This window comes from Anguilla anguilla, chromosome 14 (genome assembly GCF_013347855.1).
Source record: "Anguilla anguilla isolate fAngAng1 chromosome 14, fAngAng1.pri, whole genome shotgun sequence".
Taxonomy (NCBI): Eukaryota; Metazoa; Chordata; class Actinopteri; order Anguilliformes; family Anguillidae; genus Anguilla; species Anguilla anguilla.
The window spans coordinates 16,463,044-16,489,908 of NC_049214.1; the positions used below are offsets into that span (position 1 = coordinate 16,463,044).

General features: G+C 38.3%; 1 protein-coding gene across 2 annotated transcripts in view; it reads left to right on the plus strand.

The window, feature by feature from the left end:
* Positions 1-26,865, plus strand: part of fibcd1 (fibrinogen C domain containing 1) — a 109,470-nt gene that overhangs the window by 62,539 nt on the left and 20,066 nt on the right. For both annotated transcript variants that reach the window (XM_035392415.1, XM_035392416.1), the window contains one exon: positions 7,690-7,786. In XM_035392415.1, the coding sequence (XP_035248306.1) occupies positions 7,690-7,786 (97 nt within the window). The remainder of the gene's footprint in view (positions 1-7,689; positions 7,787-26,865) is intronic.

Consider the following 26,865-nt stretch of genomic DNA (forward strand, 5'->3'; position numbering starts at 1 on the left):
CTGCACATCTGTATACTCACTTGAGCAATAGAGTCAAGGCACTTTCATCAAAGGTACAACAATAGTGCCCTAACTGGGATTGAACCCAAGGCCAAGAAAGCATTTCTAGTACAATCATCACTCCACGTACTGTCGCTACAGTACCAGGTTCCCATAATGGCGCAAAATGCCTACTTTATTTTTCAGAAAGGCAAGCCACAGGACTGTGCAAATGATGAAACAATTTTTTGGGAATCTGTCTTCTCTCCTTGAGAGAATGGATGAGGTTGTTGGAATGATTCAGACTTAACCATAGTTCCTACCTCGGGAGAAACTGAAAGCACCGCACCAAGTTACATTAATTTGTTTTCGCCTTATTACACTTTGTTCTCCTATTGGTGTCAGATGCTTGCGTTGCTGACATCAATACGCTGCGGGAAGACATGAGATTTGTGTTGCCTCTTGTCAGGGTCTGTAAAATTGAAATGTCACAGATATCTAAATGAGCATATGTTATTTTGCTCAACAGAATTATCAGTTGCTTTATGTAGCACTCAGTATGTGATATCCTGTTGCTTGGTTTAAATGTGTATATAGAGGAAAGGTTGTTAGTTGTTAATTGCTCCACCCTTGTAAGTGACTTTAGTTGTGTGATCACAAAATAGAAGAGAGATTGAAAGTTATTTTTATCAGCGCTTCAAAGGAAGAACAAGAGACAAAATATTAGTGGTTGCAAATAAATCAAATATGTCAACCGTTCTACTTTTTGTACTATTACTGTCTGACATTTTTGGAATTATAACATGGGGGTAATATGCATGTCAATGGTGCACCTATCAATGGAGGTCCTTCCAGTGGATAGGAATTTGGAATTGCTTTTGCAGACGAAGAACTGGAGACAAATTTCAAGGAGAATGCAGGAGAAACTGTTTTGAAGGAGAGCCAGATCTGCTGGTGGGGAAAAATTTCAGAAAGGGAGCAGGATTGCACTGTTGGAGACCGATTTAAGAAATATTGCTGGAGTGTGCTATTGGAGACAGATTTAGAGGGAGAGCAGGATTGTATTGTTGGAGAACAGGATGTTCTTGCTCTTTCTTAAATCTATATCCAACAGGACCATCCTGCTCTCTTTCTTGAATTGTTCTCCACTAGAAACCAGAAAGAGCATGATTGTGCTGTTGGAGACATTGCATAAGTACAGTACTGTACTGCAAAACAATTCTTCTGGAGAAGGATTGGAATGCATTAGTCATTCAGACCAGTTGGAATTCATTATTTGTTTCCACCACCTATTACCGATCACCTCATTGCATTATTTTTGTAGGTTAATTATTCTGTGTATTTCATCCATTTTACTCTCAATTGCAGTATCTTTTCTCACTTAGTTTACTAAAACTATCAGCCCATAAACTTAACATTAAAGAGCACATTAAGTTCTCATACTGCTTGTGAAAACCTTTTTGTGTTTATGTATGTGTAGTAATTAGGTTAATCCTTCCAGTTTTCATTGACATTTTATCAGGCATGACAGCATTTAGTGGAAATGCAATGGAAAACAAAGCAATGAGATTCAAATAACAAATAACAGGTACAGAGAAAGGCACAAACACATTTGTATGTTTTCTGTGTAACTCATATCATATTAAAATTTAGATTCTTGGCTTGAAGGCTGGCCACAAATCTCTTTGGCCACACATCTATAAAAAAAGGGCCATTGAGAACCGGCTTCATGATATCCCTTTCACTGTGTAGTGTGTCATGGCATGTGAACATTAATATATCCTTCTTTACTGTGTGTAGTTTGGTGATTGATTCACTTTAACGTGACAGTCATCCTGAGCTGTCTTAAGTTTGAGGTTGTGAACGATCTCTCTCAGGTCGTGGAGATCCTGTAGCCCATTTCCAGCATGTACTGTATTCTACCCACTAACCATTGCTTTCCTATTCATGGACGTGAAGATGTCCCCCTAGGTGGGGTTGAGGCCAAAGTGAAGGGACGGTGTGGGACTAGTGGTGGGGGTTATTCCTCTCTGCTGACGGACAGACTGCACGCTGGCGAGTATGCCACCAAACCCTTCTGTTCCCTGTCACACCGATGAGAAGAGGGCATCTTCCCCGGCTTAAGGAGGCTTGTGCTCTCATTTTCTGCTTTTATTGGCTGCATTGTAAAGGGAGTGTGAGTGCTGTTTCTGTTTTTATTTTATTTTTTTATCTCCCGCTACACCACATGTTGTCAAACTCTATTGGCACTAAGCCTAAAATAGCTCTGCCAGGGTCTCCTCGATCCCCTTTGCTCAACCCCATGCTCACCCTTCTCCTCCCCATCCCTTACACATACACACACACCGCAACTCTACCTGACAACAATCATGTGGAAAACAGCACTGATATCAAATATTTTACCACAGAGCAGTATCAAACAGCTGAGTGGCCCCTTGATATTGCCCATGGGGGTCAAAAGATAAAGTTGAAGATATTGATCAATGGAGTGTTATAGTGATGACATCTTTTTGTAGGCCAACCCAGGGAGTTTCTTCTGCCATGGTTTCTCTCAGAAAATAAGAAAATAAGCTCTGTTGCAAAGATTTTCACGTGTTTTATTCAACAATATTATCTCCCCAAATCTACACACCTTTTTAGGTTTTTGAACCATATACGCAATTACTATTCTTCCGACTATACCGCTCAAGTTTCATACTAGCCCGCCCCAGTCCTTCCACGTTCAATTAGCTAGTGGCTGTAACCTCCCTAGTGGTCATGGCTGTTTGAATAGCTAGTGTGACAGAGTGTCATGAGGGGTGAAAACCACTATAAATGATCATTTAGAGCAGTGCAGCCTAGTTCGATACAAGTGCGAACACGAGATATGATGTGCTTGACAAAATGACGTGCAATTATTCCAAAAACTGCTGTAGTTTGTATATAGCAACTTGTTAGCGACTTTTTAAAAGAACATAACAGCTTAAAATTCACAGTTGAGATATCAGCGAGTGTAATTTATGTTGTTGAACAAAATGTGAAATTCTCTTAGGCTTTTATTAACCACAGACTTTACTTTCTGCATAAATCGAAAACCCTTTAGGGAAAAAAGCATTGGAAATCTGGCGAAGGAACCCATGGCTCAAAAATGTTCTCACTTCTGGGTTGTAGGACTACCACCTTTAACACTCTATAGCGGCAGAGAGGTCTTTGGGTACTCTGCCTCTGTGCATACTGCAAGTTAATCATGATAGGAATAAAAGAGGCCTGATATAGAGAAATCTGTTTTGTATTTTACTGTTTAAATTAAGGTAATGTTAACAATAAAATTTATCTGGGAAAATAATCCGAAATTAATCTTCTAATTAGCATTTAGTGTGTACCTCAAATTAAAACTTCAAATTCTGTTTAATTTATTTTTTTTAATGTTTAAAAGGTATGAGCCAGCTGACATGGCAGTAATTAATTTGCTCCTGGTTTATGAAACTATGATCATTTAAGGATGTAATATAATGAGGATGACTAAGGAGAAACATTCAAGCTGACATATTTGATAAAATAATTAGTTACTCTAATTTTTGCTCATACTTGCTTATTTTGTTCTCATGCAGGGAAGTTGGATCTTTTATACACAGCAATATTTACACTGTCTAAATATATTTGTTTGTGTATAGGGTTAAAATGAAAATGGGAACTGCTCTGCAATGTTGCCCCCTACAGGGAGTAAAACATTTGTAGCAGAGCTTAGGGTGTTTTAGCAAAACAGGCTGAAGTTTCTTACCTGAGAATTTATACCGTCCTGGTGCAAAGGTTACTTAAAACCATTTGGTATGGCTATTGCATACCTGCAATTCATGACCTTTAACTGACAGTGAAAACAAACTACAGAAATGTGGGAAATCTCTATGCGGTGACAAAAGTAATGTACTTCAGTCTCATAAACAAAATAATCTGCTCTGTTCACAAAATAAATAGCCTATAACCATCCTTTTACTTTGCCAGATTTATATCTATGTATTGTATATGCATCTCATTTTAAATACCCTCTGGGCATTCAAGCTGGAACTAACAATATAATGGAATTCAGTGTGGGGAGAAAAAAAATGCTCTATCATACTGATTTGTCTTCCATTTGAACAAAACTATTATGACTGAAAAGACTGCTGCCCCTGAGAACTTACTGCAACAGTTATTAATTTTCAGCCACCTCACAAGTGGCAGTTCTTCAAATCCCCTCTCCCATTGTCTCCCGTCTAAGGCTGCTCCACAAATCAAAAGGCAGTTAATGAAGGTATAACAACAGACCTGTGGAGTTTAACAGCGGAAGTTTCACACCCTCATAGTGATTAATTGTAGAGAACAAGATGGAGGCTACAGCAGTACGCACTCCAGGCCAGTTCTGAGGCTACTATGTCGCTATGCGTACATTGAAGACCTACATTTCATTAAATCATTAAACACAAACTTTGCATGTAATCTAAAAACATTGTAGATTTGATCAAGATTTGTGTATTTTCAATTAGCTTATTTTGCGCATAAAGACTTTTGACATTAACATGAAGGGAACCTGTTAAAGCTCTAAAATTTCTTATAAGCAAATAAGTTAAAAGGAGTGTGTGGATAGAATGATACAGAAAGCCAAACAGTGCCCCCAGTGTGGTAGATTGCCATTTGTAGTGAAATGTTTGCATTTACTAAAAGTCTCTAGAGAGGAAATTTCATTGATCATCCCAAAAGCTAACATCAGCCTGCTCTCCATCAAGGTGTATCAGCACAGAGCTATGACAGCTGCTACAGCCCTATATATGTGGGCAGCATGGTGGCGCAGTGATTAGCATTCTTGCCTCGCAGGGAGGTTGTTTTGAGTTATTCATCCTTTATTTGAACCTTTTGTAAATAAAGGTTAAATTAAATATGCCTACTGTACTTCAAATAGCATGTACTCAACACTGGACAGATTGCTGAAGATTCAAAAATACCTGTTTTATATTCATATGTTATATATTTCAGAGCTGACCAACGCAAGCATATCCTAAGCTCAGGGTAATATTTGGTATATTTCACAGATGTTGTTCCCTACCAGAAGGAGTGAACTGTATACATTAGTCTCTGCAATTGTGCTGGATACAGAAATCCTACCTTTTCACTGATCATTACTCTGTGTGTTTCCACTTACTTTTCTTGATGAATAATCAAGAAATTAATTAGCAGATTTATTCATGCCGATAGATGCAGCTTATTATTATCGATTCTGTTCAGTGATAGGATTGTGTTTCCTTGCTTATAGCAGAAATTTGTGCAGAACTTGCCTTATATCTGCAGATTATTTAAACCTGTGGTTAATTGTGCCCTTTGTTCAAGCCTCCAGGGACTATTGACAACATAAAGATCCCTTAATCTGGTCTGTGCAGATTCTGCAGTTTAAATGCTAATGATAAAGCTCAGTTTTGGATGATTGTTCTTTAGCCTTTATTTTCAACTGTGCTGAAAGGTCTTGTGATATTCATTTTATGGATTGTCTAATGTCATTAAATTAAAAGTTTATTCTCTGAAAAATGCATTGATTTCACTAAATTGGATCCCATTTAATCATTTACATTCTCAACCATGATGTGAAGAAAGAGTATGGTACAGCATGAGGCACAATTAGGGAAAGCTTTGAGGTTTCTTGCCTGTGGATTATTCAGATAATTGGCACATTTGTTGATCACGCAAAGTAAATGGAAACCAGTTGAGACCAATGATCATTTAGAAAGTATGATTTACACCTCCTCTATTTCAAGCTCACAAGCCAGTACTGGTGAGCTCATCTCCTCTGCTCTCTTAGTAGTGATGATGAAGAAGAGGTCAAAGACAGTGATGGTTATAAAGTCCTCATTATTATGAGGTAAATGACGGATTCTGATGATGATGAGGATGATGACAATGATGATGACGCTCATCACTGATTTCAAACATGAATTTTTTCACGCAGAGATGAGAGTTCTGCCATTTTAGTGGTGATGATGATGGCGATGATGGTGAAGGGTAAGCTGTGTATATAAAACACTAACCCTTTGCTTATGTGTATTTAAAGTGCTATTGAGTTCTTGCCCAGATCTGTTGTAAAACTGCAATAGAAAAGTTATGTTTTTGCCATACTCAAAAATAGCCTGTGTATAACAAGTGCTGTGGCCAGTTCTTTCTGATATTGCAATGAATATGGGAGTATAATTGTATAGCAGGGTGCTGCAGCATGATAGAGGCTCCCATTTTGGGGAGAGGCAATGAATGTTTGCTTGTGTGGAGCACGGGCAGAACACTCTATTGTGTCTGGAAGATGCAAATCTTTGTGCCATGTTGACCGAAGCAACATGTAAGACTTAACACGCCTTAGTTTTCTCTCCCATTTTGCATTTTGCGATGATGTAACCTATTTGCCATTTTTGTTAAGTGAGCATTTGGGTGTCGAAAATCAGTCATTTTGCTGGGGTGATAACATTGCACATAATATACAACCACGCGCGTCACTCTTCCCAAATTTCCGATTTCCCCATTGTGTGGGTGCTCGTGAATGCACCTGCATGGGATTTAAAACTGATTCTGAACTACAAGAGCTCTTTTAAATCTGCAGCCGGTGCTTATCTCTCTGCTGGAATATTCACAGCCCACTCAGTCAAATATTCATCGAATCAACAGAATATATTTGTATTTTTAATTACCTTGATATACTAGGCATAGTAATAATCAGCGGAGGTTTCCATCTAAAGAGAACTCTGAGCTTTGACTTTGGTAGTGGTAAATAATTAAAAGCTGTCTGGTTGTGCAGTGGACGAGAGAGAGAGTGTGAGAGGCTGTAAAAGCTGTCCAATGGTGCTTTGAGCACTGGCACATTTAACAGAAGAGAGAGAGTTTTCAAAGATGATATGCTGGCGGTCTGCCCATGAAGGGGTCCAGGCTGACTCTGATGGAGGAAAGAAAAGGGGGATAAAGAACATATTACAGCCCATAGAGGGGTGATCATATTTTGATTGCCTTAATGAATGCTGCTACCCAGATGAGCTTGGTCTGTGTGTGTTTCCCAGTTAGGTTCTTCCTGGAAAGGCGAACAATGAGCTACGGTGTCTTTGTGGCATTTTCGCCCATAGAGTGGACCATGCGGAGCACCAGAGCAGTGTGAATGTGCATCGCTAATTTACATGGGCAGCAGCTCCTGCTCACATTCACAGCTTTCATTGATCCTCTGCCTCCTGATTAATCTCCTATGATGGGATCGGGACTCAATTAGTGTCTGAGTTTCTATTCCCACTATTCCCTGCATGGGCAGAACATTGAGAAAGACTGTTGTGGTTTACCCGCTCATTCCCAAACGACCAACCTTTGAATTGAACTTTATTTCTTGTCAAGCTATAATGGTCACAGTAACACTATCGATATATACAATATTAATGTATGCATATCTATATGGGTATGGCAGCTACCCATGGGGGAGAGTGCTTTATTTTACTCACAAGAGAATGTTTTTCTGTTTGAAAAAAATATGAAATAAATGCAGTTGTTGGTGAAAATAGTAACCAAACGCCTTTGAGGCTGCTTTCACAGTACATCCCAGGCTGTGTTATATTGTATGCTGTCTGAGAAGTGTTGGCGGTTATGCTCTTTTGGATAGGCTTCTCTGTAGGGGCCAAGTGCAGCGCTAGCTCTGATCAAAACTCTCCCATTTTTGACTCACAACTCTTTCGTCCTTTCCAGGTTATCCAGCGCAGGGAGGATGGATCAGTCAATTTCTTCCGTGGTTGGGACTCGTACCGTGAAGGGTTTGGGAAGATCACTGGAGAACACTGGCTGGGTAGGTCACAAATTCATGAGTTTTCAGAGGAAAAATGGTATCATTTACATATGACATATTTAGTCATTTACTGTATTTCCCTCAGTTGGTCGAATGAAAATTCAGGGAGGTGGCTTGCTATGCATTGGTGGATACCTTGGCCACTTGTCTCCTAGTTGAATGGCACAAACCTGGTGTGCATAATTGTCATTCTAAAATATGAACTGCAAAACAAACAACTGAATGTCCATCAATAACACACGTCCAATCTAAATATCAGGAGTTCAGAGGTGCATGCAAATTGTTGTTCTGCAAGGCATTAATCAGAGATGCAGAGATGTGTTTTAGAGAGGAGTACGGAGTAAGTGAGAAGCTTGGAAGGACACAAAGGGGGAAGTCAGGAGAGAGCATTTTGAGTTTTTTTTCTGTTTCTTCAACCCCATCTTTGTTTACAGAAAAAACCACAGTGAATCACTTTCTAATAAGCAGCCCAAAAAGTGGATCTGTAGTCTGTTGCACCTGTTTCTGTCTTTCTCTCTGTCCGTTTCTCTCTCTCTTTCTCTCTCTCATAGTTTGTCTTCTCCACTCATAAAAGCAAAAGTGGAGCTTTATTTATAGAACTGTGGAGTATAAAAACTGTGTTGAGTGCAAGATATGTCCTGCAGAATCCCTCATGTGCTGTTCAGGTTGGTTCCAAATTCTAAAGCTGTTATCTGCAGTTTTGCAAAAGGCTACCAACAAGACCAGCTCAAAAGGAAAACGGCACTTTCTACAATTGCTTCCTTTCACTACAGAATGTCAAAACAGAAATGAAAATATACAGCAAATTGTTGTGGTTATCACTTTTATATTCTGTACCCTTTTGGGAACAATAAACAGTTCAGAGCCATAATTGAGCTCTTAGGTCCCATGTGGCATAAGTGCATGTGATCACACCAATGGTGAATGGTGAATTCACATATGGAGAAGGAAGTGGGCCTGTCATTCATAGATGGGTGATTTGCGATGACAGGCCTGTCACTTACTGTCAGGGCCCCAAGATTGAGTAATCCTTGTGAAGATAAGGGGGGTATGGGGTGAGCCGAGCTAAACATGGCACTGTCTTAAGCTGGCTTTCGAACTATAAACTATTAATGCCAGCTCCTTTGCATTTTGAACCGAAGTCTCTCTTTCATCTGTGGAATGAGGCTTTGCAGAGGCACAGGGTTAGAGAAACACAACACTTTACCCCTGAGTGCTGCTCCTGCAACTAGTTAGCTGATTCTGCCCATGCTCTGGATCAATGAGAGATACCCTGGGATTGGTGGCAATTCGTATTGGTGACCTGAAAGTGAAAATGCGTCTTACATCAGAAATGCAGTTCCACTGGGTGACAGCTTTCTGCACTACCGTGTGTTTAGTATCAGTCAGGGTTATATTTACCCCTTTGTGCGGATGCCAAATCTGGCCAATCCTTGCCCATTTAGGGGGTGCCTATTTATAGCTTTATAACAGGTGTGAGCATCACAGGGACTTTGAAAATAGCTTAAATGAAGCAAGACATCAGTACCAATTACAATGCTAACCAATTACAAAACTTAGATTAGTTTATATCTATAGTTTAATTATGTCGGCAAAAATGATCTCATATAAAACTATATAACTGTAAAACTGATACATGTCCTGGATTATAAACTCCTTGCGCAGTGTGCAAAATCTGAGTGTGATATGCAGAATTACTAAAGATCTATGAAGCAGAAATTAAGCAGTGTACCCTGATGTCCCTTTGTGTCTTTAAATCTATCCAAAATGTCTAAATTGTGCATTGATGTAAATCGCAGCATAATCATGTATTTCACAACAAATAAGCTGTTTTGACTTAAGAAACTCACTTTTGCATCATTTTCAAGTGGGTATTGATATATCCCCATCAGTACAGGGGTCTAAGAGATCTAGGGGACCAAAACATATCCATAATCTCTCCAAAAATGAGTAAAATAATTTTTTTTAATTGCACTAACCTATTGAAAGACACTCAATTTAAAAAATAACATACTAGCATATTCAGTACTGTGAAACATTTGAAACACAACATGACCGTATCCTTGAACACATTATTCAGTTTTTGTTCTTTTTTCATTTGTGTTTTTATGTGTGTTCATTTTGTGTATTTCATACAATATCAGGCCAACAAACAGCCATAAAAATTCTAGTTATGTGTCAATTTTTAAAAGTATTTTTTTTTAAAGTGCTTGCTTAAAAAATCTTTCTTATCACTTGCCTTGTACTTATTCATGCTCCTCAGGCTTCAAGCTCATAGTACTGTACCTACACAAATCAGACACAGTTCTCTGCATGCTCGCCCACACACCCACGCATGTTCCCTCCAGCCCAACAAGGTGCTGTGCTCTCTGTACGTGGGGGGGATCTCAAAGGACACACTCGTCACACAGTATGGATTCTACCCACAAAGCTGAAATGGGGATCCGGAAAGAGAGACTTTTTATGAAGGACTGAATGAAATGAATGTTTTTTTTTTCTTTTGTGGTAATCAATTTTCCTGTTCTCAAATTCATGCAAAGAATGGTTAAGCACAGTGCTTGAAGTGGGCTGGAATGAACCGGTATGCGGTGTGTTTTTTAAAATCCAGCTGTCCTTGTTCTGAGTCAGCCTCTTGCTCAACCCAGCCAGTGATAGCAATCTCCTCCAAACTACCTCCACCCCGGTCCATGAACGCAATCTCAGAATCTCTCTTCCCCCCACCGTCCACTATCACAATGCCCCCCCACACACACACACACACACATTCCACAATGAAAATTAAGTCCACACAAATTATTACAAATTTAGCAGTGACTTTGATGTTCTCATAACATGCACACTTAGCAAAATATGCACATCAAAGCCAGTGATGCAGGTGAAGGACAGAATATCAACAGAAATAAGTGCAATAGAGCCTGTGCACAAGATTAGTAGTGCCCAAATATCTAGGAATTTATTTTAAAATACACCACGATCACATGATCAGTGTTGTGACCTGTGCTGGGCCTAAGTTGGGACATTCATCAACATGATCAACCCAGTGTCATGTATTTTAAATTAAAACCTTGGACTATTGGGATCTACGAATGCAGTGTGCAGGCTATTGCTTTTATCTTATGCAGAACATTGGGTTTTGAGATAACAACAGTTTTTCAAAAGAACCTTGATTAAATCAATTTTGTCTTTAGCTTTGATGAACAATTATATGATAGCATATAGATGTCGGATATCTAGTTTTTATATTATCTCCCTTTAAGAAACAAGCAATGTAAATTGATCTGGCAAACTTGCTCTGTCTGTTGTGTACAGTTATGTTGTCTGTTTCCTTGCTGTCTATTTGTTCCCCCCTCCCTTTCACAACACAAACGCTGGAGGTAGTTTCAATGTAAATAAACCTGCAGCGACCTGGAGAGTTCCTCTCCTTTGGAAGTTTTATGATTACCACCCTCCAGAAGAGATACAGTACACTCATAATTATGGTCAGAGAACGTACGTGGCTATATGCTGCACAAAGACCCTTGTTCCTTTTGGGTTTGAATGCAATCTGCACTATGTAACTTGAAATCACTGAGTAAAAACCTTAATGTCTGCGTAGATGAGGGTTGTAAGGCCTGATCATTGGAATCTACATTTTCAGGGTATTCCAGTTAAAAGCAGAAAATAATGTGGTAAGATTGTTTTTGTTACATGGGAAATATTTTACCAGAAGATGAAGAGTACAACTGGCTGTCTTTGACAATTATTTGTCTATAGCTTTCACCCCTTCATTAGAACTAGGTGTCACTTTCCATTTTTTAAAGAAATATTCAGTAGCTGGCTGGATTACCTTGTAACATATTCTTGTTTGATGTCTTTTTGATGGGCTTAAAACCAGGAATCTTATGATAATAATTCCATAGCGCTGAGCCCTGCTTAAAACCACATAAGGCGACTTTAATACGTTAATTTGTCAGCTTTCAGATAAGACAGTCCCTGTCTGACCCTGCTATCACACCTCCGCCCTTTCTCACCGTAGTCATCAGCCATGGTGCCCCCGTCTCTCAACAATCCCCCCACCCCCTTCAAACAACATAAAATGCATGCTTTTCTTTACTCAATCCAGTAGAGTTTTTGGTACTTAAGTTGAGCCTGCTATCTTCTGTGTGGTGGAGATTTGGTGGTTGTATCTGCTTTGCAGAAGGAATCTGAACCTTGCATCTTGGCCTGCTGTTTTCTTGGTGTTTGGTGTGCGCATGGTCTGACGTCAGCTCATCTTGCAGTTTTATATTTTCCTTCCAGTTTTTTTTGTAATATTTAGTGTCTTTTGGTTTTTGAACTTTGATTTTGGATTTCCTGGGAGAAACAAGCTGTGGTTTGGTGTTTTCCTTAATCCATTTCTTTTGTGGCTGTGACCTGTCCATGTAGGTAACATTTGTTATTTGTTTAAGGTAGCTGACCTTCATCTTTAGATTAGATGGTTTTTTTCTAACTTAATAAATTTCTTAATTTTAATCTGGTTGTGAGTTGCACATTTTTTAAATGTTGATCCAACAGGTTGATCTGCCTATCAACAAATTCAGAGATTTAATTGATAATTAATATCCTTTGTAATAATTTCCAAATTAAATCAAATAAATATATTTTATATGTTGGATAAGTGAGAAGTTTTAACTGTTGATACACTTGTGTTCAATATTCAGTGCTGGCCATTAAAACGAGGGTGTTAACTGGTTAAAACTGCTGGATTCAGAACATAAATGTTTTACACAATCCTCACTGTGCTTATATAGATATGCAGTTTGTCATATTCAGCAATCACAAAAATGAATGCAAATCTTTGAAATGCAATGAAGCTTTTGTATTGTAAACAAGGAAAACTACAGGATTGCAACTACATCGCAGCCTAAGAATTTTAGGCAGGAGCACCACCCTCCTGGTTTTGTTGGTTCAGCTCTAGTGCAATGCCTGCTTGCTCGTAACTCCCGTTGACCTACCAGTAGTCATCTGGCTCCATTGACATTTATATAGTCATTTTCTTAGTTCTGCTTATTATGTAATTAGCGTTTTTTCAATTAACCGATGCCTGTCAGCAGCAGATGGGCTCCCCCCTGAATCAGCTTCTGCTCAAGAAAAGCTGTAAAGCTGCCTTTGTGACAGTACCCTGTCTGAAAAACACTATGAAAATAAAATTGAACTGAATTGACATGAATTAGTAGGTTCCACAAGATTAACAGCAATAATTGACAAAAGCTGCACTTGAATACATTTTCTAATATACACTACAATCTGGAATTTCTGGTAGCCTAGGTAAAGATAATCTATAAAAGCCACAGCAAACAAATCATTGGGCCTCATTTGCTAAACTTTTTAAAAATTATTCTTACTTTTTTTATTTAAAATATTCCTACGAAGAAACAATATGAGATTCATGACACATGTGCAGACCTTTGTTATTGTGCATATCCCAGGTGTATGAGATGCTGAATTCTGGCTGTTTGCCAAATGTATGCGCAATCCTATTCATGTGATTTGCATAAGGAAACAGCCATGAACAAATACAGATAAGAAAAAAATGAAGAATGCTGAAATGTTCTTGGAAACGTTCTTATACGGAGTTTACGATCAGTTGTGATCACACCCATGTTTCATGAATGAGGCCCATTTTTCTTTATCAGCTTGATCTCACACTCAGGAAAATGTAATAAATGTAATCTTGACAACAGTTATTATTTATTATTTACTGTTTATAGCAAATATAGCTTTGACAGCATGTAATAGATTAGGATAATTTCATTATTTAAAAATATCATGATTCCATAGGGGAAAAGATGTGAAAGTGGTAATACTTTTGAAAGTCACTGTACTCTCCTGAATCTCCCACCATGAGTTCACAGAAGAATGAAATTATTAGTAAACAAAAACAGATTTTTATCGGTCAATATGATCCAGTGCCCTTGCACTGATCTGACCCTCACCCATATCACTGTGCCCTCCAGAAAGCTTTCACGGGCTCACGTCAACAACAAAGCCTATAATATTTTATCGAACTGACCAGCAGCTTTGCACTGCTGCCAAAGCCTACAGAGTGAGGTCAGAGGCCAGCATCTTGCAAAAATTACAGTGAGGGGTGGGTTTAATAAATCAATACGGCCCTGCAGTTTTTCCGTTTTAACAGACAGGTGATCCTGTCACCTCATTAATGGGAAACGGGAAGGTTTGGGATGGAGCAGGGCCCTGCACACCAGCTTTATCCCACTCAAAGTAGGGGGCACAGTGTCATAAGAGAAATTGCTAATGATTGCATTCTGACAGGAAGGGCCCGCCATCACGTATGAAATTCGCACGCACTAATTAATTCATGACATGAAGCGTGCACATCCATGTATTATTATGGGGTATTGATCTGCCTCCTAGATGTGATGGCTGACTTGGTAATAATCGAAAGATTCTCAGGGGAGTTGCATTTCATACAGGAGTATAACCCCTCCAATGCAGGTCTACTGCGATACTCATATAAAACACATACAGAGTTGCACATTTACACACACACACAAGCGCATGCACGCACACACATATACAGATACACTGTAGAACATATTGTGTGCTGAAGCGACAAAAGAGAATTGCAATGTCAACACACCAGAATAATTGGACATCGGTGCTAGTTTCACAGAGTGTACATTCTGCCCTCACAGTGTAAAATACAGTCTGATTGCCACGTTCCTTGCTAGTTATTGCTTAAACACAGTTTCAAACAGGGTTTATCAGTGGAGTCAATGTTTTAACTGGCACTGATGGTAAGAATTTTTGCCTTTAAGGTTTTTTGGGGAGGAAGGCCATTCGATAAAAAAATCCCTCTGATGTGGAATGCTTTGCTAAGACTCTCTTTGTTGCTGTCATGGTACAGAGCATCCTCCCTCTCTTGCATAATTCATCTAGCGAAGGTGCTGATGGCATACAGCATGCATTAAAGAACCGACGAGTTGAGGATATAAGCACAAGTGATTCAATTCACTCTTTCTGATTTCTTTTTTTAATTGCATGTTAATGAATGAACATTCCTCAGTGAGTGGCAGCAACGGGGAAATAGACATGGTAGTATTGACTTATTCTAGCTGGTGCTACCGGGTATTGAAGTATTGTTCCATGAGAAAATTAAACTTGGGTAAAGCGTGCCGTACATTCATAAATCTGCCTTGGAAAAACCATTGGCTTGCCTTGTGTTTGATTGACCCAGCAGAATACTTTCCCTGGTGTTAATTGTCAAACACTTACTGAATGTATTTCCCTAGAAAATATAAAATTGACCTTCAGTGCAAGTTTGATGTAAAGTACAACCTCAGAGAGAGAAAAACCTTAGTTACGGACTGAACAGTCAACTGAATGATGAATGAAATCGAAAGTGTCATGCACAATCTGTATCAAGTGTACCATCATTTCTGATGCAAATAGCCAAGGAAAGTGTCGCATTTGCATGTTTTAAAACATTTTAGATAGTAAGAAAATGGTATTAAGCAAGTGTCATGGCTTAGTGCTATTGCTACAGCATAGATTTCAGTAAAATTATATTTGTTATAAAGATGGGTGAGTAAACAGATGCAAAAGATAGCAGGTCACTGAAAAGAAGAACAAATTGTTCAAAATGCTAACGGGGTGGAAAAAGGAATTCTATTGCTGGTTTGATTACTGATAATTAAACTGAGATTTATAGCAACCACCATCCTGGATCCATGTAAAGTTTACAGTTATGGGGTAAGAACAGTTTTACACAACAAACCCATGGGCATGATGAGAAAATAGGGAGATTTTGGTTTTATGAGAACATGGAAAGATAAGGGAGGGCCCTTGGGCAAAAACATTTGTCTTTCTTTAAATTGAGCTTGTGAGCAGGTGCATACTCAACTTAGTGGTGTGAAACTACCAACCTATTTTTACTCAGTTTTTATCTGCACTTTTCTTTCTCTATTTTTCTCTCTAACACACACACAGATGTGCAGACACCGTCTCTCCTGCCCACACCTTTTTTGTTTTACATTCAAATTTCAAGCCCTGTCGATTTCCATAAGCTTAGATAAGCAATTTTTTCCTTGATGTATGTGACTGCACATCTCAACCCATTTGAATCGTAGAAGAGTGCAGTGATAATGTGGAGTCTGTTCTTGGTGGTTCGAACTAAAAGGTTCTGGATACAATGAGGCAAAAACCTCATGAGAGGCTGTTGCGTGTTGGGTCAGAGTTCAGATTCACTTGCACACCCCAGATGAACGTAAACATTTTTGTAGCATACCAGCCACTCTCATGTTGTGATTAAAGGAAACCACTTGTGCATGCACTTGCATCTCTTAGAGGTGCCATCCCCTGTGATCACACAAGGGAGCAGTGACCTTTCATGTCCTTTTATGCATGCTATATGCTTTATGTCCCTTGGTTCAAAGTTCATTAATGGCAGAAAGGCGCTGTAGCGCCATGGCCTTGGCTCAGGACTGTGCAACAAGATTTCAGTCCATTTTTAGTTTCAATTGGTCTTATCACCCGTGGGTCTGTTATTGACTTGTGCATAAGCTTGATAAATGAATGTCATGATGAATTTGTCGCCTAGTGTGCATCTGCATGTGTGTGTTTGGGGAGGAGGAGGGCGGTACCAAGATAAGGAAAGACACAGATAAAGGGCATGCCTCCATCACAAGACAGAGCGATGCGTAACGCTGATACATGGTGTTTGTTGGGAAGCATCTCGCATTTGTCCAGTCATCTGAAGGACATTAGTGTGCATCCCCAATGCATATTATAACAGTGTCCTAATACTTAGCAATATTTGTGATTCACGTTCCTTCTGCAGATAGACATTCAAAGGCCTTGATCGTGTGTTCAGGAAAACAATGCATCTTGTGCTGCTGAGGCATTGTCCTGAGACGCGTGAACAATAGAATTCCTGTGGCTTTTCTATCCCCTCGGAATTGGTCACGAACGTGAATTATGACGGCTGCGCATTGTGCAGAGGTTTAGCCAGGAAAGAGACGGCACCCCACAGACACCCATAAATAAGCCACTCGCTTAAAAATAAATAAAGTGTAAAAACCCAGACTTTCTCCTCCCCTATTTTACGTCAGGAACCTCCTGAACCTTTAGAGATTTGTGACCAAAAACCTGCAGTCCTGCAGGACACAACATTATAATTACGGATATTTTCCTGTGTGCTGATGGTAATCTAACTCCCACTCAACTTGACTCATGCCCTCCTGTCTTAAACACATTCTGTCCTCTCATTTGTAATCCGCTGCTTCTGTTTCTCAATTCAATTGATGTTTCTTTGAAATTTATAATAGAAAAAATACTGCTGACAAATGTATTTTCCTTTCCCTTGCATGCTCTGCCTCGCATATTCTGCTCATGTGATCCTTCAACTCATAAGGAATATTTCATGGACATTGAGCGTAAAGCCTGCCTCTGGTCACATCACATTGTCCAAATGTATTATCTAATTAAATCCAATATTTGGGCTAATCGGGGCCTTTGAAATGTTTCCTTTGCATGTGGTGTGTTAGGGCATGTGTCGACATGTCTTAATTTTGGTTTTATTTTTGCTAAATGATAGTAAAGGCATTGAAATGTTACTGGTAAACAAATGCGATTGAAAACAAATTTGTTTTTGAGACTAAATCCAAGGACCTGCTGCCATATCTTTTTATATAAATATATAAATCCTCACAAAATAAAAAATTCAGTTCAGAGATTAATTATTAAAAGAAAGTAGACACGTATTCAGTTAGGGTCTGCCAGAAAAAATGAAATGAATTATTAAGCATTCAAAACTACCTTCCATGATTCCCAGCACTTTCTGTCAGGCAACCTGAATGCTGCTACAACAGCAGAGATCTGCAGGATCCGCAGTGATTGTGAACTGAGCTCAAGTGCTAGCAATAACAGAGATTCTTATTTTATCACATATGTGTTTTTGGCCCAAGGGAGTATAAGGTGGAAAAAGGTTGCCTGATTTCAAGTAAACAGAAGTAGGATTGACATGTACAGGGGTTTCTAAAATTCAAATGCCTGTTTTGAAAGGCAGAGGCTTTCTTTTTATTATTTAATCTTTTTATTTTAACTGGAGGTTGGAAAATTGGAATGTGACTTTTGTGCTGAAATACCCCTTTTATTATTTTTATTTTTTTACATTGCTGTATACCTCTTTTATTGGTGTTGCATCAAACATCATAGGTTTGTAAAAAGATTTTATAAAACTGTGAGGCAGACAGAGAGACAACCACCCAATTGTATCTCGTAGGTTTTTCCCCCCGAATCTCTCCAAGTTATCTGGAGCAGTGTACTGTATCTATTGAACAGCATTATTCTTGACTGTGATGTCACCATCAAGTCCTTTTTATATTCTCGTCTTTTTCTTGATTTAAGGACTACTATGCATTTCTTGCATCTCTTTAGATTAAAATTATTGTTTTGGTATCCAAAAAATGCTTTGATTCAATGGCTTTCAGTGAGAGCAAAGTGTCTGTTGGTAGCTGACACTGACCAATGCAAGGTAGTTCATAAAAGGAATGCTGTGTTGTCGGCTGAAAAAGATTACCAAAGTTGAACTTTTTACAAAGCTTATTGTGGCATAATAGTGCATCAGCCAAAAGGAGAACATTGGCTAGACTTTCAAATAGGGTGGGAGTGAAACTCATTGTCACTGTGAGCAGTCACCGGGAGCGGTTTAATCCATCCTTGAAAACGTATAAAGACAGTTCACAGTGAGCATCGACCTCCCACTCTATCAGTGCATGCACAGGTCTATTGGGCTAATATGAAAGAAATACAGTATGTGCATTTATTTACTACACAAAGCATATGAGGTAACCTAGGTACAGAGCTGTAGGATATGACAGGTCAGTGGAATTAGAGGTGTGCCCAAAGCCAAATACCTTATTTGGAACGGTACAAATAATGAACTCTAAACAGATGATTCAGTTTGAACATCCTGGCTTATATTTGTTTTTGTTTGTTTGTTTTTTGTTTGCTTGTTTTTTTTATTCATTTATTAAGTTAGAGGTTTTCTCATAAACATCATAATTACAAGAAGTTTTTTTTATAATTATGTATTAGTATCTCATAATTACAAAAAGTACAAAGAAGGGCAACTAAACTGGCTACTGACATGAAATTTAGTTATGAGAGTTATGAGAATGGACTATGGGAATTTAACTTAAATCAACAAGGTTTAATAAACAAAAGCTATGAGTTTTTGAATAAAACTAATTCATGTTTTACATTTATCTTTAATGTCTTTATTGTCTTTAAAAAATTAAGGCTGCTTTGTGACAGTGATGTTCACACTGCAGCTAGACAGTATGCATAGTGTATGCATATGTGAAGCAGTGTTCAAGGCACCCGATGTGTTGTCTCAAACACTCTGAGTATGTTAATGTATTTTATAGTCATTTAATTTACTGGAGGCAGGGCATTAAATGTGACACAAAATGAAGTTAGGACTAAAATGTCACTAAGACCATGACTAAATAAAAAGACTGGTGGCAAAAACAATACCAAACATCATGCAAAAGCTTGATATTTAAAGCGGTATTGTGTGTATCCATCTTAAATTCCACAGACTAATCAAATGTGGACTACTCTTCACATTTTAGAGGGGTAACTCACTCTCTAGCTCCAGCTAATAGAAGTTTAGAGATTTCATTGCTTTCATTTGCTGAAAGTACATGGGTGCAGTTCAATCATGGTGTTCCCAGAGAGAGAGCGCTATACCTTTTGACTGGTTGTTGGATCTCATAATTTCAGCCTGTCTTCACTCAGGGGAACTTGTGGTCGCATGAAAAATCCCATTTGGGAAGTCCCAGGTTGTCCTTGTCAACCCTATATCCTTGAAAGTGCAGTGAAACTAAAATAAGTAAAAATAACAGATTTATTAATGGTAAAATATTTATATTCATTGTATAATATAGAGAAAGTAGGCCTATATATATATCTATATCTTTTTATATATGGAGTAATTGGCTCTATTGGAGTTTGAAGGTCACTGTATAGTATTTCAGGTATCGCAGGCACTATTTAAACTGCAGTGGTGCCAGATTTCCTTCACGATAGTGTACATTTAGAGGCTTTGCTTCAGTCCTTGATTTAGATTTAGAAGCAGAAATACTTAATCTGCTGCCTGGAATGCAGATGGCCGTTTTAACTCATTTATCGATTGGCAGTGAATGGTTTGATATTTTTTCATTTTGTTAGAGTAAAAAATTTAATATTCCATTAATTCTGAATAGAATTACAACAGTGTTGCTTTATTGCGCTATTATATGTAAAATGTGCTCATAAGAAGTATCAAGAAAAAAAATATGTTTCCTTAAGGATGCCTTACTCATTCTAATACATGTGAAAATACATATTAGTCATGAATAAGCAATGTTAAAGATTTGGTTACTGCCTGCCTAACATGGTCCTGAAATATACATAAATATGTAGTTGTTATTATGTATTCTGTTTCTTATTACACAATGTCTAATTCTTCAAACAGTGCAGTACACAGCTGCAGTATGGACAAATTATGAGAAATATAGTTGCAGGTTTACATTCAAATGCAATCTCATTCAGACACATTCAAATTCAAAGAATGGCCAGTTGTAAGGAACAAACAAGTAGTTTGGGGCTGGCGCCTAATTTCTCTGCATCTCCTTACAATCTCAGAACACAATACCAGACAGGCCTCCTCCTGCACTACAGTACTGTAAATTTATTGGCAATTCTTTCAAGCAGGCAGATTTATCTGTGTGCAACATGCTTCTGTGGCGTTGAATAAAACATCGCTGCACCCACCGACCAGAATGAATTTCATTAATAGCTGGGCTGATTGTCTTTACAGGAGAATTGCTGTTTATCTTCTGCTAGCAGATAGCTCTGCACCCATTCCGTGAGTGCAGAAATCTTTATGTAGACAAGCCAAGATGCACCGAAGCCCCTCTTGCATCTCCTGCACACACACACACACACACACACACACACATTCTGTATGCACGCACATATGCCCGTATAAGTGGCGTTTGCAAGGTAGCTACTGTTGGCTAGTTAAAAAGTAGGTACAGTATGAACTGTTGTCGCTTTAACCCCTTTACGCAGATACCAATTCTGACCAGTCCTCACTCATTTAGGGGGTGTTATCTATTTGACTATTTAACTCCAGATTTGAGCATCACAGAGACTTGGAAAATGGTTTAAATGAAGCAAGACACTGGTACGATTTACAATTTTCATGTGTTTGCAACATGTCTCCCCCTTTTCCAATTTGAATTGTGATGGGCAGCCCTAATATAGAGATTCACTAAAAATGTTTGACTGTGAAATTAACTATGAAGATGTTTGAAACTAGCTCAGAACCTGCAAGTACCACTCGTCATTTATTTAAAACGCAAGGAAACCTATTCTACCGATAGGTTTCGAAAACCCGTCCTATATACACATTTAACGCTAAAACCAGTTAAGAGTTTTTCTACCTCTTAGGGGTTTTAAAAACGTTTTCATTTTTAAAACCTCTGGTAGTGTGGATTTGACTGTTTTAAGGAGCTGAAACAGTTTTCAAAATGGGTTTTAGGGCTAGTTTGTATGAGGTCGAAGAGCCACTTTGCTAACACTGCCCAGAGTATGCTAATAATGCCCCTACACTAACAGCTAGGCCTATAAGTTAGCCTACAATACATATATGTTGGGCATTATTAACAAAGGCTAACAGTGGTCGCCAATGACCAATACAAATAAAATATCAAACATATCACACAACGTAAATAATTGATGCTACAATTAGTAATACATACAGCTTCACCATGTTCATATGTATGCTCATTTCACTTCATGCTTTCATATGGGTACCGGTGCCATAGTGCTACTGGGTTATGCTACCCAACCCTAATTCATGTTCCCATGCATAGTTTGGTTGCAGGAGCACTGAATGTCTGAGCAAATAATCAATAAATCGGCCATCATGAAATCCATATGGCTCCCCCTTTGCGAATCTTCCTAAATGTATGTATTGAACATTCTGATATAATTAGAATATCACTATTTCATAAGGACATGAAGATATGCATGCATACTTAAATGGCTTTGAACATTCAAATTGACTGTCATTTATCCTGCCTGTATGCTACCCAGCTGCAAGCCTGCAGAACAATACTGAGACTGGACGAAGCCTGCAACAGTATTCCAAGGTTTTAAGGCCTACCTTGTCATGTAGCTGTCATGCATTAGGGTTGGGTAGCATAACCCAGTAGCACTATGGCACCAGTTCCCATACGACCGGTAGGCCTACCTATATATATATATATATATATATAATTAATTAATTTTTTTACTAATCATTTCCTCACTCTGTGGATCAGCTTATATAAGACATCTAAGAAATCTATTTAATCTATTTTGTTGAATTTTTATTTTTAATGCATTTTTCAGTTTCTCAAAAATATGGTTTCCACCCACATGCATCACAGTCAGTGGTTCTAAACAGTGCCAATCCACACTGTGAAATAGTGTCAGTTAATAATGTCAATTTGTGGTAGGCAATTATGTGAAATAGTGTCAGTCAACCGTGTGGAATATGTTCAGTCTGTCCTGTGGAATAGTGTCACTCAGTCCTGTCCATCCAGTTAGTATGTCCCCTCAAATTGTACCACTCCATCCTGTTTAATAATGTGTTTAATGAGGAGTGCTCTTAGATTTAAGTATTTTAATTTCTCACACCTTGGCTTGCACATGCATGATTCACTCCATAACTGCGTAGCCAACTGGTAGCTTTCGTAATTCCCTCATGCAGTCTGTTTCCAATCATCTGCATCAAGCACCGCATGTTCATTTTGTTGTACCTGAGAGCAGGGTTGAATATTAATGTCCTGTGCTGCGTGTGAACTGCAGTAGATAAGTGTGCTAGCTCTCTCTCTCTCTCTCTCATTCTCTCTTTCTCTCTCAATATTTCTTTTTAAGGGGTTAAATCCTGATGATCTCTTTCAAGGCAATCTGTTGATGTCCCTGTGAGCATTCAATTTGATTTTATCACTTTGATACTATCAAATGTACCCTTTCATATCATCCTTTTAAAGCACTAGACCAAAGTGGGATGCTTGTTGTTCACAGCGTATGCAGAAAAAAACAAGTGATTTCATCTAGCTATTTTGTTTAATCAGACACATGAACCAGAAGTACAGATAAAATGGCTGATTGACATGGCAATACGAAGATAGTGCAGATTGAGAGCAGCACAGAAAAAAAGGTAATGGTTTTTGTTTACAAAAAATCCTTATACTTACTGTTTTTTTTTTTGTACTGAAATTAGCACAGTATTTTAGCACTGTAAATATAGACCCTTAACAAATCAACAGATTTTAAAGTGTGACCTTCCATGTTTTATTTCAGCAGTTTTTTTCTGGTTCAATCAGTTCTGCTATCATGTTATAAAATAATGGAGATGACACAATGACGATTCAATTAACATTTAAATTTTGAGCAGAAGAAATATCAAGATGTGTCATGGCAGGCTAGATAATAATAATGGATCTTTTTGTATCGTTGAGCACAATGGATCCATTTCTTTCTCATCACCACAGACAGAGGAGAGGAGGAGAGACAGGGAAGAGGTCAGGAGCCATACTTTTGTTAATAGAAAACGATGAAGCAAAAAGATGTTAAATGTGGACCTCAAACAGTACCACTTAAGATCTCATAGTTCTCAACTTCCTGCACTTTCCTTACATCCACTTTGTATTTGAGTACCCTGGGCTATTTGGAAGGAGGGCACGATGGCTCAGCTGCATCATTTATCTACAGGTCTTTCTTCCTTAAATGAAGTTATTACTGGGAAAAGTTTGTATCATCATTTTTCCCCTGGGTATTGACTGACTACAAATGAAAATGCCTGAAACCTGGGGGAATTTGACCTGGGCTGAACTTTCGGGGAAAAAAGTTTTCTCACGTGCACCCCTCATTAAAATGCCCTCTACCCTCGCCTGTGATGAATAACATGTACATGAATATTCTGCCAACAGTGGGAAATGCCACACTCATTATACACTATGCATTATGTATATTTTTTGTAATGATTTAGGGCTGGGTAGTCCGTGGACGGTCCCTGTCGTGTAATTTCTCATCACAGGATGATGGTGATGGAATACTGTATGGCAGTTAATAATCATATGATTGCAGGGTGTGTGAGTGAGTTAATAGAAGACAGTAATTTAATGGTTGGCAGTGTAGCGTGCTGTAGGGTAGGGCTCTAACGGAGCTTTGAGGAAGCATCATGCTGCTTTAATCGCTGCTGGGCCAGATGCGTTCGTGACCTGCAGTCCGGCTCACTGGGAGATAATGGGTCGGGCGTGTTTATCATCATCTCTATCGAATACACCAACAAGGGAGAACAGGAAAACATACGGGAAACAAAGCAAAGCATCCACCAAGGTCAAGCTCTTACTCTGATAATGGTCTCATCAGACAGGTGATCCTGTGTCCTGTTTACTGTCATTCCGCCACGTTTCAATGTAATGCATTCTCGCTATCGACATTAAATGTGATTTTCCTTTCTGCTGAATTTTGGTGTTTATAGCATGCCAGTCTTTCCTCCTACACACAGAATCCCATGAGTCTTTGTGTGTCAGGGGTCTGAAGTGTAAGTGGTGGGGGAGTGCATCCTGTGATATGGGGAGTGCATTTTTTCCTGTTTGTTCTGAGCCCCCTGGATCCTCTCTCACTTTTTAATTGGAAAGTTATGCTGCCACATAAAGATGGGGCCCCAGGGATTGGGTAAATGTTGAATAAACACCCTCAGGATTATCGCTTTCATTTCAGGCGCTATTTTAACGTAGTAAATAAAAAAAAACCCAGCAACAACACTTGCCTAATTCAACCGTTTCTCTGTAGCACATTGCCAAGGAAACATATTGGGGAACAGTGGTATGAAGGAAGGCCTGTAAGGCGGCTTTTGTTCTTCATTACAAAACTGTCAGGTGTTCAGTGTGTAAAATACACTGAGCACTGAAAATAACATATTATTCAATTTATGCACGTCTGTTTTTAGTAAAATAATGTGTTACAATGTTGGGCATTGCCTTGCTTAACTGTTTGTGTATAAAGTTTGAACAAAAATGGCTTGAAATGCTCAATGATATTTTCTGTCAAGCACTACATTATCTCATTAGTCAGAGGTGATTGGGTGCAGTTGATGAGGTCATTAAATCATTTGAATTTCAAGACTGGTATAATTCTGGACGAGACATGCACAGAAATGTACCAATATTCAAAAGGACAGCTGTTAAAAATCCAACTGAGGCCTAAACTTTGAGGTTGATACTCCCTGCCCCCGACACATTACCTTTCTAGAAGTTTACATGGATTAATGCAGTGATGCATTTCTTTGGATGCCCATGGCATGTTTTAGCTTAGTTTTAGCACAGCTCAGGTTTTTAAAATGAACATAAATAATTCTGACATTCTTATTCCTGTCTTTCACATCCCTGAACCCACTCTTTGATGTCAGTGAAAGATAGAGGGGCTATTTGTTCACGGCATCTTATTCACCTGATAGGGTTTCAAAGACATCACACCCTCTTTTCTGGGATCATGTGGTCATACCTCTCCACAGTCTTTAGGCCTTTCCTCTCCCTCCTTTCTTCCCTCATTCTCTTTATTCCTCTTTGTGATTTTATGCTCAAACGCTGCAGTGGAAAGGCTGTGGCAGAAGTTTGGTTACCAAGAACAACCTCAGACAAGTGAAGCCCTGCAGCATTGCAGAGAGAAAAGCATTATTAATAATTAAGTCAGAGAAATGTCACAAGTGAAAAAAGTGTAATCATTTCTCTGCCGAGTGTAGAGATCTGCTCAGTTTTCTGCTCTTCCCCAAAGGCACAATGCAAGACAGTGGGGATGGGATCTTAACCGCAGCCTTTAAAGCATCAAATAGATTTCCCCGCATACTCTCTGAATCACAGCAGATAAATCATTAATATTTGAACCTATTAGTAGCTAAGCAAATTTCCAACTGAGATTTTAAATTTTTAATCACAGAGACATTGATTTCAGTCTCATTAGCTGTTAAATAAAATATTCAAGAAATAAAAACACAAATATGTTACACTAATGATTTAATCAATGTCAGCTATGAAAGTTTTGTCTCCGAACATGATCCTGATAAAATTCAGCCAAGTCATAAACTGACAAATTGCATACTTTCCAAGTATAAAATTGCAAGTGTGAAATTAATTTATTTCTCATGACAGTCCCCAGCTTTGAAATTAGTTATGGATTATAGATGCCCAATTTTAATAAGCTAATTGCTCAATTATTCATTTTTAAGCATATAATCTTTCATTTATTCTTCACTGAGCCATACATGCACCCAAGAATGTATTTTTTTCTTGTTAATTGTAAGATCTTACCAACTATAATGTTTCATATACCTGATTAGATATGGAATTCATTTAATAAAGAAATGTGAGATATGAGTTATGATTTGTTATTTGATACTTGTATTGTCTGTCATAAATGGATCATGATATGCACTTTTGTACGTCGCTTTGGATAAAAGCATCTGATAAATAAATATAATGTGATGTAATGGAAATTCAACTATGGGATAAATGTGTCAGCTTATAACATAAATTCATGTGGAGCTAAAAATATATAATTCATAGTAAAAATAAACAACATTAAAATTTTTAATATTAAAATATCACCTGTTACTTTATTCCAATGCAGTGTTCCCAATACAATGAGCTCTGGGAATTCTCTTTCATATTCATGTATACACATTAGCTGCAGTAAAACCAGTCAAGTCAAGTATCACAGATCTTCTTAGCAGCAATGTGCCAGAAAGCTTCTCATGGCGATGAAGTAATGCAACACATTACAATTTGTAATAAATCTGACCTGAGGTTAAGGTTAGACCAAGTCATACTAGGTAGACATTGTTAAACTGTGGGGTAAGTTAAATGACACGTATTATTTATTTATTTATTTATTCAAAAAAAGAAGAAAACTTAATGTTTAATGAAAAAGTTAATGAGAGCATTTTACCTTCTGCACTATGAAAGCACTGTACTATGGCCCATTAAAGAAGAGAAGGT